General features: G+C 36.3%; 1 protein-coding gene across 3 annotated transcripts in view; it reads right to left on the bottom strand.

Moving 5' to 3' along the window:
- Nucleotides 1-11,172, bottom strand: part of LOC127450013 (MHC class II regulatory factor RFX1-like) — a 29,033-nt gene extending 17,861 nt beyond the window's left edge. For all 3 annotated transcript variants that reach the window (XM_051713709.1, XM_051713710.1, XM_051713711.1), the window contains exons 1-4: nt 11,027-11,172; nt 8,755-9,098; nt 8,377-8,486; nt 5,927-6,022 (exon numbers count right to left, since the gene is read on the bottom strand). In XM_051713709.1, coding sequence (XP_051569669.1) covers nt 5,927-6,022; nt 8,377-8,486; nt 8,755-9,094 — 546 coding nt within the window. In that variant the 5' untranslated portion in view covers nt 9,095-9,098; nt 11,027-11,172. The remainder of the gene's footprint in view (nt 1-5,926; nt 6,023-8,376; nt 8,487-8,754; nt 9,099-11,026) is intronic.
- Nucleotides 11,173-12,918: the final 1,746 nt, after the last annotated feature.

Raw genomic sequence — 12,918 nt, 5'->3', positions numbered from 1 at the left:
CTGACGGGAGGTGTGGCGCATAAGCTTTTGCTTTACGCAGATGATATTTTATTATTTGTCTCTGACCCCACTAGATCTATGCCTTGCCTCCACAGAATTATTAATTCCTTTTCCAAGTTCTCTGGATACAAAGTCAGTTGGTCTAAATCCGAAGCTTTAGCTCTGACTGTACACTGCCCTGTAAGGGCCTTTCAGCCGGGCGCCTTTCAGTGGCCCAAACAGGGCATTAAGTATTTGGGTATTTTATTCCCAGCAAATTTGTCTGATTTAGTTAGAGTTAATTTTGACCCTTTAATTAAAAAGTTTTCGAGCGATGTGGACAGGTGGGCTTCATTATATTTATCTATGATTGGAAAGGTAAATGTTATTAAAATGAACTGTATTCCAAAATTCAACTACCTGCTACAGTTACTCCCTATAGATGTCCCCCTCTCTTATTTCAAACAATTTGATAGAATTGCGAAGTCCTTCATTTGGAATGGTAAACGTCCCAGACTACATTTCAACAAATTACACAGGCCAATTGACAAAGGTGGGCTAGGCTTACCCATAAATTTGTTTTATTATTATGCGTTCGGTCTCAGGCATTTGGCTCATTGGTCGCTTCCACCTGAAAGAGCCCCTCCCTGTTTTATTGAACAGAAAGTCCTTGCCCCTATTTCACCATTCGCCTTTCTATCAAACTAACCAGAGATGTTAAGTCACACACCGTTATTTCACATTTGCACATGATTTGGACAAGAGTGACCAGAGTATTTAATTCAGACATTTATTTAAATGTTGCCTCAAGCATATGGCTGAACCCAAAATTATGTATCAATAAGTCCCCTTTCTGTTGGTCAGAGTGGATTGTGAGGGGGATTGTTACACTCGGCGACCTGTATGAGAGTGGAGTGTTGAGATCTTTTGAGAATTTGGGTCATCATTTTGGGATTCCCAGATCTCAGTTTTATAAGTATTTACAGCTGCGCCACATGCTCTGTACTGTTTTTGGGTGTAGCACACACCCCCCTAAAACGACAGATGCTTGGGGAGAGGTGATTACTGCTTTTGGAAAGGTCATGAGGCATCAGTGTATTACTCCCTGCTAATTCAGAGTTTGGGGGATGGAGCTTTAGCTTCTATCAAGAGATTATGGGGGAAAAATTTGAATTTGGTATTGGAGGAAGAAGTGTGGACTAGGATTCTAAAAGTCTGCATCTAGAGATGCAAGGGTTTGCCTTATGCAATTTAAGATTTTACATAGATTTTATTGGACCCCCCTCTAGATTATATAGGCTTGGTCTTAAAGACAGACCCAACTGCTGGCGTTGTCAATCAGAAGTTGGAGACACAACTCATGCCTTTTGGGGGTGTGTTAAGATTCAAGATTTTTGGATGAAGGTACAGAGCTATTTGTTTGACATTTTGGGTACTCAAGTTTTGCTTTGCCCCAGACTTTGTATTTTGGGTGACAAATTTATAAAAAATTTTATTTTGACAAGTGTTATGATCGGAAGACAAGTCATTTTAAGGGGTTGGAAGTCCAACGGAGAGCCATCATTCCCGGAATGGTGTGCAGAAATGGGGAGGGTGGCAGCGTTTGAAGAAGGGGTACTTAGAGGATTGGGTAATTTGGACTTGTTTATGGGAAAGTGGGGTAAATATTTGGCATTTTTGGAGGGCTCTCGGGGAGGGACAGTGGAGAGAGAGATGTAGAGGTTATGTGCGTCATTATTATATTTTATTCACTTAATTTTTTTAATATTTGTTTTTGTGTGTCTATAATTATGTGGGATCACTGGGATGTTCTTATGGGTGGGGTTGGGGATTGGGAGGGGGGGGGTAGTAATAGAGGGGGTTAAGTGTTGATTCTGTTTGTATTTGTTCTTGTTTTTATGTGTTAATATAGGAATCAATAAAAAAAATATTCAAAAAAAAAAAGAATAAAAAGAAAAGCGGCACATTCAGACAGCTCTTTCACTCTTTCAGAAATCAGAATTTGTGCATTTTTTTCTTTAACTATTTTATAAATATATTTTGAAGTCAAAGAATAATCTCTAATATTCTGGGTGGCAACGCCATTGGAGTGCCCTTGGCAATGCCACTGGAGTGCAAGCATGTGAACATCTTGTAATCTTGGTTGATTTTTATTCAAACAAACAGATTTCAACTTTGCTTTTTGTCATATGAAGGTCACAGTAAAACTGAATAAGAAACTTTTTACCAGGCTTCCATTTATTTTTGCTACTTTTCAAATGCCTTTTATGTATAGATTTGACAGTTTTAGCCTTGTCCCAGACTCAGACTTCCAATATTCAACTATGAAAATCCATTATAAAAATACAAATTATTACATTTTTAAAAACATGTTAATCTAAACAAAGAGTAAAATAAACATAAACCATTTCATAATGTATTGTGTACAAATTATTTCCATTCATTTTTCAAACATTACGACTGTCCCACAGTTGTGCTGTCATTTCCATCAACAATTTTGCCCTAAAAAGGTTTTTCTAAAGTTAGAGAACTTGTTAACCAAGTCAGCAAAAGTGTCAGTAAAGACCATGCTTGAAATGAAATATGACACAAGTGATGTTTGAAGAAAACAAAGAAAAATCAAGGTAGATATCACTTGTGACTAGAGCCGTCATATCCAATTAAGCTTTAATTTTACCAAATTATGCAAAAAATGAAGAAAAAAAATGTTTTAATTACATTTGTGTGTATTTAGGTTAACTAAAAATAACCTCAGCTAGTCAAAGGAGTCTGACATTTTATTTTTTTTAAAACAATAAAAATTTAATTTCCATCAGCATCATTTCCACCACAAAATTCTATTAAACACAATACACAATTTGAGATGTGGTGGAAATGACACTGTGATAGGAATTTCCATGACTTGTGATGGACGTACATACACTGTTGGACTTTGTTAGCTGATAAAAAAAAAAAAAAAAAACTTGTGAGTGTAAAAAATCTTTTATCGAGACTTTACTTTCTAGAAGTTCACATCGCATCTGCATTTTAAAGAGCCGATTCAGGTGCCTAGGTTACATTAGCGGAATGATGCTGTACAGTCCCTGTAAAGTATGCAAATAAATAACACTATCACCAGGTACAAGTCATTCTTAGTGAACTCCCCCCACTTTTAACTAAAGTCACCTACGCTATGGACAGAGGGCATCTCAAAGAGGTAAGACTGCATATCTGTAACAGGAACAGTGCTGTAGGAGACTCCATCTGTCTCCCAACCCACTGACATGACTGGTAGGGGGAAGGTGGCAGGTGAGTAGGCGAGAGGCAGGGACGAGGAAAAACAGGATGGTGAGGCTGAATAGCCCAGCAAACCTCTGTTTACCGAGGCATACGCTAAACTGTCTCCGAAATGGTTATTCTGTTTCTCTAGAAGAGCTGCTAATGCTGCCCTATGCTCCAACCACTCTTCTATCTGTCTCTGTCGCTTCAGTTCTCTCTCTCTCTCTGCATCACTTCCTGTCTGTCTGCAAAAAGGGCTCTGAAAGCAACCATCAGAAGGTTAGATGTCTGTCTGATTAGAATTCAAGGTGAGGGTCATTCCTACTATGCAGTACATGTTCATGTCTCCATCAAATGTCTAAATATATTGGATAAATATTACACTTACAATTTTCAAGGATGGAAATCCTATTAGTTTTCTAATTAAGTGAACATATGGGTGAATGTTTCATAATTTCAATACTTTGGTTTGAGCAGATGTTTCCATTTTGACCATGTCCCCAGGTACTATGCACTAACTTGAAAAACTGCCAATTTATTAAGAAATATTCCAGGTTTTTCTTAGTTTTTTCCTTTCTCTAGCAGAAATGTATCAAACAGTACATGTATTTGAGTGAATATTGTTTTAAATGATAACTGTTGGTTTTTTGTTAACATCCCCTTTACTAACAAAAGCCAGTTCCTTAAATAGTCTTAAATCATGCTCCAGGAAGTTAAATCATTTTGCTGGGAAACATCACAATGCAAAGTATTAACAGTGAAAAAAAAAAAAAAAAAGCGGTATAAATATTTCACAACTAGAAAGATGTTTCAAAAAGCATCAAATATAACTTCAAGTTGACACCCTCATGTAAATTTACTTTCAATGGCTAATTTTAGTTCTTTATTTCATTCTATTAGTCTCCATCTAGTTAGCCATTGTTAATTTTTCTTGCCAATGTATAAATAAATGAGTTAAATAGGGGCTGTCAATTTAACGAAAAGTATAAAAAATGTATGCAATTACTCATGCCCCCAGTGTCACGGTTCTGTTAAGCCCGCAGGTTTGTTTTGTCATATTCTCTCCCTCGTGTTTCGCAGGCATGCTCGACTGGCATGATCGCCGTTTCCAAGGGAACTTTCATTGTTCTCAGGGCTGCGCCGATCATGCCACTGATTGCTTGTCGAGCAACACCTGTTCCAGCCTGATTGCACTCCCTACATATGCCCTCATGTTTCTCTGTTTCTTTGCCAGATTATTATGCTCAATTGAGTACTAACCTCGCTCTCCTTGTCTTGCTGGTCCTGTATTTGTCACTCTGTAGGTTTGCCCGCGTTGTTCGGGTTGTGGTGTGCCTTCCAGTCTTCACTGAGTTCAGCCTGGCAAACCACAAAGGAATTCCACTCTATGCCCGTGTGCCAGGGATCTATACTTCTGCTGTTGCTCGCATTGTCCGCTGGACATCTCTCTCATCGCCAAGCCTCTTCAGAGGATTCTGCCAAGCTCCTCCTGACTTCCACGACGCACACACTCCACTGACAAACACACTACTCTCTACTCTGCGTGGTGGCGCATTACTGACTTTATTAATAAATATTTTTGGAACTGATACCTCTGCTCCTGGGTTATTCTGTCCAACACCTACACGTTACACCCGGATCATAATAAGGAATGTTTACCTTCATGTTTTTATGAGTCTCGGGTCAGCAGAGGGCGGTAAGCGCAACTCCAGCTGAACAGGCAACACAAAGACGTACAGACAACAAACCACACTTACTGGCAGCAGACAGCACAAGATGAGGATGTGTTCTTGTGTTCAAACACAGCTGGACGGATCACAGCTCTGAATGCAGGGTTCTTGAGATGCGTTTAAAACTACATTTAACTTAACACGGCGTCCTAAAAACTCTGTTTATGATGTGATGCAATCAAAGTGAGGCATTCCAAAATGTGTACATAGATGCATCCTTAGAAAAGCCCTTATAATAAATCTACCTCGGACAGGTGGACGAGTGCAATTGCAAAATGGATTGCTGTGGACTGAAGGACAATGATAGGCTTATGTTCAATTATATGGAAATAAACAATATACTGCCTTCTAAAGCCACTTTTTGTATGGTGTAATAAATGCTTTACTCAATTGCCACAGTAATGTATTTTAATTACCTAAATTATTACATTTATTATATATTATATTTAAAATCATTTAGATATAATTATTTATCATAAATTTATCATTATTCATTTATTTATTTATTTTGGTAGCCTTTCTCTGAAAATGTTGATATATGTGATTAACAGCGTTTAATTAATCAGTACATCATGTAATTAATTCGATGAAGAAATTGAATCGATTGACAACCATTGTTATAATTAATAAACTTTAAGTGCCTGAGCTTCACCAGAGCATATTTCTGAAAATTGAGTTGAACCTATTATAAACTTATGCAATTTCACTTTTTAAAACATTATAAAAAAGTACTACTTAGTTGAAAAGGTACTGCATAACAGGGATGACCCAAGACATGATTATTACCATTTCAATATGAAACTTGAGTCAATAAAATACATTTTACAGAAAGAGCATTCTGATCACGGATGGGACTGTGTGAACTTGGATATCACAGACATCAATTTGTGTGCGTGCGGGTGTAAACAGTAGTCTTTACTCACATAATTACATAAATTTGTATGTTTGAGAAAGCTCACCTCCTGTGTCAGGTGCACAGATTGTAGGCTGGTGACATTCAGCTGGGTGCTCGGCTCTGTTTTTGTTGCCTGAGATGTTGCCTGAACCACTGACCTCTGTTAATAGATTACAGGGAAAATGAAAAATATTAGGTACTGCTACAAAGGCAAACCATCATCTATTTACTCTTCCCACATCTGGGAACATCTATAATGCCTTTACTTGTGGAAATAACTCCACAGAATAAAGGACATTACAGATTGAATTGAAAACTCTGTGTTATTGACCTGGTTATCAAACACATAGCAAATCCTAATCTTAAAGGGGATAGTTCACCCAAATATACAAATTATTTAATTTACTCACCCTCATGACGTTGCAAACTCAAAGACTTTATTTTATGGAAAACAAAATAAGATATTTCGAAGAATGTTCATGCTGCTCTTTTCCATAAAATGAATGCGTATATTGACCAGGGAAATATTCAAACCTGCCGTATCGAGATGTGACACGCCAGACAAGAAGGTCAAATTGGTTTGGAAGGACATGATGAAGGTGAGTAAATGATAAAAAAAAAAAAAGTCCATCTTTGGGTACACTATTCCTTTAAGATCATCATAACTTGCATTGTCTGTTACTTTTCGACTATTTACTCAATAAAAGTCTGTTAAATGTCTGTAAACAATGTTCATCATTATGAGGAGGTCCAGTCCACTTGTATGTGCAGTTCATCCTGTATCAATGGACAGTTGGTGATCTGCAGAAAAGGTTTTGAGTATATTTACATAAATGTGTCTCATCTATCATTGGGACATTCCAATTGTATTGTGAAACTATAAAGTGGTCTTTAGCACACTTAAAAATTGGCAGTGGTTTCCTCTGTGGTAACCTCCTATTCAGTTTTTCATATCTGAATAAAACAGCTAACATGCTTAATATAAATATTTGTTTTACACTATGATTGTCATAATCAGTCAGCTTTCCACATATAACAAGTGTTTTTTGTTTTTGTTTTTAAATTATTATTATTATTATTGTTATTTTGTTATTTATTCTGTTTCATAAATTTCTTGCTGGCCAGGGTTTGAAAGCCCAAGGGGTCCTTCGTCACAGGCAGTTCAAAATGGCAGACTTCTCTAAATATTTTGTAGAATTACACAATTCCCTTTATCGCTTTTCAGTGATAAAAGTGACAGAGATTGTACACAGGTGCCAGAGGAAGTTTTGGGACGCCCCAATGGCACAGTAGGTTGGTGGACAGTCGAGCTTGTAGAAATGGACGTGCCCTGTGATAGGTCATGTCTCTCCTATGTATCACATGCCGCTGCTAATGTGTGATCATATATATATATATATATATATATATATATATATATATATATATATATATATATATATATATATATATTTATTTTTTTTTTTTTTTTTTTTTACACATTCTACATGTATAACATTACTAACAAAACACAATAATACAATAAAATAAAAAAGTGCCAGGGGAAGGTGGTCAAAAGATTGTTTACAATCTCCCTGGCTCTCACAACCATGGTGTGTTTTGCAATTTCTGTACACTATAACCTCAGATTTCTAAGGACCCCAGAGTCTAAGGACCCTTTGCCATCCATGTTTCGGCCAGCCTTCAATTTTGTGAAGCAGAAAAAGACTCCAGTTGGTCTGGATAATTGATTTGTGTCATCATTGTACAAAACTGAAATTTTTTAGACATAGGATCTGCTTTTAATTACACATTTTATTCAAGAACATCTGTCTATGATCATGTCTGATCATAAAGTTATAACTATACTGTATATTCGGATTTATATTTATATATTCTGAATTACAAATATATATTCATTATTTACATTTATATATTCAGAGTTTATATAATTATTACCTGTTTGGCCCCCCATGGTATATATATCAAAATATATATATATACATATATATATATATATATATATATATATATATATATATATATATATCAGAAACTATCGGCGTTGATATTTACCGATAACTAATGGTTTCAAAAAGCAACTATCGGCACTGATTAATCGGTAAAACCGATATATCAGTCAACCTCAAATTTTTCAACTCCTTTTAATCCTTCTAGAATCTAGACATTCACATACTTTTTTTAATCTATGACCTTGATTAATTCAAACCCAAAAACCTAACTTTTTGTGTAAAGATATGGAAAAATGTGTCTTATTTGAAGACTTTCATGAATAATCATGACTTAGAATGTGAGAAGATCACATTTTAGGAGCCAAATCATTCCAAAGGTTTCTATATTTTTCTCTTAATCAGTAAATATGCCTTTATATTCAAATTGTTCTATTAATTTTCTTGTTTGAGGCTTGAGGCCACTACAGCATTATGCAAGGTTATGTTTGTTCAGGTGAGTGATATTGCAGCTGTATTGAGCAATATATTAACTGGGTGTCTGTGTGTGTACGGTTAGGGTTACCTGTTGGGCAGTCTGCACCTGCTGCACCACCTGTGTGGGAACTCCAGTCTGGACTACAGCTGCAGGAGGACTGGAGTCAGACACAGAGTCATTTGAATGAAGAGAACCCTCTACAGGAAAAGAGAAGAAGAGAGAAAATAGTTGAGAATAGAGAAGTCATAACATGCAAAAAGAGGTTTAATTGAAAGTTAGATTAACAAATGCAAATCTTGCCCAATATACATTAATAAAAATGTAAAAAGTAGAATGAAATAGATTTACATTACTTTTAAGAAAATGCGAGTGCCGCTTGCCTGTGCAAAACTTGCCACCCTAATACCAGGTAGTGCATAAATAGTATAAGGGTACACTGTGGATGTACAAAGTGTTTATTCGCACCTGTAACTGTGACAACTATGTACTGTGGTGTGTTCTGGACGTTACTGGACTGCGTAGGTGAGCTCTGAATCTCAGCTGTAACATATTGGGTCTGAGTGGGTGGGGCCGGAGCAGGCGGGGCCTGAACAATTGCCTGGGTCTTTTGTGCTTGTGCTGGAGGGGGCGTGGTCTGGCCGGCAGGCGGGGCTGCTGCAGCGGAAGCCCCGGTAGTCTGAAGTTCAGCCAGGAACTGTTGGGGAGCTGCCGTCACGGTGGCAGTCTGCACTGTTGTTGAAGTCACAACGCCCCTCTGAGGCTGGGAGGGCTGCTGCAGCTCCCTCACATAAGCTGGAGTTGCCATTGGACTGAGTGCAATGAGAATAGAATCACAGGCTCACATTATAATCAAAACAACGACAAAACAGAAAGACAAATAAGATTTGTAAAAAAAAAAAAAAAAAGAAAGTGAGAGTGTGCTTCCCCATGCAAAACTTATTTTATGTTTTAGGTAGTTGCTAGGGTGTTGCTATGTGCCGGCCATAGACTGTATAGCACAAGATGGACCGCTTGTTTTAAATTAATGAGAGTAATTGGAACGTCCAATATGGCAGATGTACAGGTAAAAGAGCCAATCGTATTTTAGATACAGTCATTGCCTGTCGGTCAACTCGCGAATGTGCATGCACAGTAGCTTGAGCAGCATAAAACAATTGAGTTTTTTAGCGTGATCTGAGCTAAAGAAGCACATTTTATATACCATTGTTAACATATTTACCTGCTGATTTGAAATATGTTCTTTGAACATAATCGTGACCAACCATTTTGGAGATTTCAGCCTCTCCTCTCCCCATTCAAGCAGATAAGAGCTGTACTTTTATGCCACTTGTATGCATAGAAAATAGCTGCTCGAAAGTGTTTTAAAGATGGCCGCCAGTTGGACTGACTTTGGTGATGGCTTACTGGCCCAAGTCAAAAGAGCCCGCCCCCACATCTCTATGATATTCTGGTCCCTAGATATGGCTTGGGTCCCTCCTTTAATCAAAATCTATGGGATTTTGTTGCTGTTTTGTCTTCCACTAAATTAAAATCTTAAATCTGATCGCTTAGACAAGTAATAGCACATCTCTTCTCAACAAGACACACAGTTTGATGTATCATGCGCATCTAAGTTTAATACTTAGGGTTGGAGGTTTGACATTATTAGTTGGGTTTTAATTACATCACTAATTACTTTTTACTAAGTACCGCCTTGGCACAACCACACCGTTACTGCAAAGCCCTAAAGACTACAACCATCATTGGCCAGCAGGTCCAGAAGGGAAGGATAGGGCAGAGTGCTTGGTGTCCGATTACCGGAAACCTGATCACTGCTTGCAAATGAATGAGGGCACACACCATTGTTAGGAACAAAAAGTGAGACTTTGAAACAAAAAAAGGTCTGAGTTAAAATGAAATGTATATGCCTTCCATGCAATAAGGCTCAGTCTCATTGTTAGCAGCTATACATAGAAGAGGAAGTACTGATTTATCACAGGTGAGGTACCAGTCAGGTTGAAACACTATTCTTATCCTGCCAAATGTACAGTATATGCACCCATTGAACATTTACATCAATATACGTGTCAGTAAATATAATATTTTAACCTCACTGCTATACAAACTCACAAAGAAACAATGAATGCTGGTAAAGCATGCACAAAAGCCCTTCATGTGTTTAGACACGCAATCAAATTTCCTGGTTGATGCAACTATTTGCATTGTGCCATATTCTATTCTGCATCATGCAGGAGGCATTTCGTTCCGTTATTACACGTGTTTCGTGTCCAATGATCATCAGTGATGCCAAGAGCTATGTCACGATGATAAGATCGTGAGAGTAAATTGTTCATATCCTGGTTTGTCCAGGTTTGTCAATGTGGTCGTCGGTGTAACTATGCCAACCACGTTTATAACACCTGGCTCCATAGCAACGCTAGCCGAAAGCTATGCAGGGCGACAATCCAGCGATGTCTATGAACACTCACGTATTATTGCAAACAACACCCGCCATTTTGTACAACCTATCTAGTATATCGTCATAACAACGAGCAGCTTTCGGTGAGCCCGGTGGTAACGGATAAACGTACGCGAGATCCCTCCGGTTAGCGCGCGTCTCGATTGCTAAGCAATCCCGGTCACTATTGATGGTTATCGGACATCGATATCCGCTAAAAAAAAAATACCAGCAGTGCTCGCACCTGTTTCTGTTTTCAATATACTGTGACTTGGTATGAAATGTAAAAAACGAAATCACCTCTTATTCCGAGTGACTTTTCCAGCGGTACTTTTGATTTAATACGCTTTTTTCAATGAATCGGGTTGTTGTTGTTGTTGATTCTCGTTGCTGGGTTCTTGTCACCACGACTACCGTGGCTATGGCGCTTCGTCCTCACCCGGGCAACTGTTGCTACCCACTCGCTTTATTCCCGCCCCTTTCGTTCTCTCTGATTGGTCCATATACAATAACTAGAACGCCGCTTTTTGCTATTGGTGCAGCCGGGGAGCGAATGCGAGATATGACACCTCATTCGTCGTACATTCGTGTCGATCACAGACGTGCAATGTGGTGCTTTACACTGATCAGAAATCAGTGGTGATGGTTTCTTCAAGGATAGAAAGCTGATCTGAATCTAAGTTGTTTAAGAGCTGTTAACACGCTTGATCTAATAAATCGTCTCCCTGATAATAGGTAATGTATATAATAAATATTTTAAACTGTTATATTAAGTAAAAATGTCATGGAGGCCCATTTATGCTTTGGTCAGTCATAGTAATGAGATACAAATTCATAATTTTTAGACAAAAATGCATAATTATGAGATAAAAAAGTAAAGATTATGAGATACTAAGTTATAATTATGAGATAAAAAGTCAAGATCATGAGATAAAAAGTCAGATATTGGATACTAAGTAAAAAAAATCTGAGATTAAAAGGTCACAATTATGAGGTAAAAATGAAAAATTATGAGAAAAAAGTTATAATTATGAAATAAAAAGTCCAAATTATGAGATAAAAAGTCCAAATTATGAGATAAAAAGTCAGTTATGGGATACTATATCATAATTCTAAAATAAAAAGTCAAAATTATGACATAAATAGTAAGTTATGGGATACTAAGTCATAATTATCAAATAACAAGGCAAATTATGAGATAAAAAATCAGTTATGAGATACTACATCATAATTCTAAGATTAAAAAGTCAAGATCATGAGATAAAAAATCAGTTATGGGATACTAAGTAAAAAAATCTGAGATTAAAAGGTCACAAATACGAGGTAAATATGAAAAATGATGAGATTAAAAAGTCAGTTTTGGGATACTATGTCATAATTATAAGATAAAAAGTCCAAAATATTAAATATAAAGTAAACATTATGAGATAAAAAGTCAGTTATGAGATACTTTCATAATTCTGAGATAAAAAAGTCAAAATTATGAGATAAAAAGTCAGTTATGGGATACTATGTAATAATTCTAAGATAAAAAGTCAAAATTATGAGATAAAAAGTCAGTTATGGGATACTATGTAATAATTCTAAGATAAAAAGTCAAAATTATGAGATAAAAAAGTCAGTTATGGGACACTATATCATAATTCTAAGATTAAAAGTCAGAATTATGAGATAAAAAGTCAATTATGGGATTCTAAGTCATAATTCTAATATAAAAAGTCAAAATTATGAGATAAAAACTACAAATTATGAGATAAAAAGTAAACATTATGAGATAAAAAGTCAGTTATGGGACACTATATCATAATTCTAAGATAAAATGTCAAAAGTATGAGATAAAAAGTACAAATTATGAGATAAAAAGTAAACATTATGAGATAAAAAGTCAGTTATGGGACACTATATCATAATTCTAAGATTAAAAGTCAGAATTATGAGATAAAAAGTCAATTATGGGATTCTAAATCATAATTCTAATATAAAAAGTCAAAATTATGAGATAAAAAGTACAAATTATGATATAAAAAATCAGTTATGTGATAAAAAGTCAGTTATGAGATACTGTGTCATAATTCTAAGATTAAAAGTCAAAATTATGAGATAAAAAGTCAATTATGGGATATTGTCATAATTCTAAGATAAAAAGTCAATATTATGTGATAAAAAGTCAGTTATGGGATATTGTCATAATT

This window comes from Myxocyprinus asiaticus, chromosome 13, assembly GCF_019703515.2.
Source record: "Myxocyprinus asiaticus isolate MX2 ecotype Aquarium Trade chromosome 13, UBuf_Myxa_2, whole genome shotgun sequence".
Classification (NCBI taxonomy): Eukaryota; Metazoa; Chordata; class Actinopteri; order Cypriniformes; family Catostomidae; genus Myxocyprinus; species Myxocyprinus asiaticus.
This window is presented reverse-complemented; position numbering and strand designations above follow the sequence as displayed.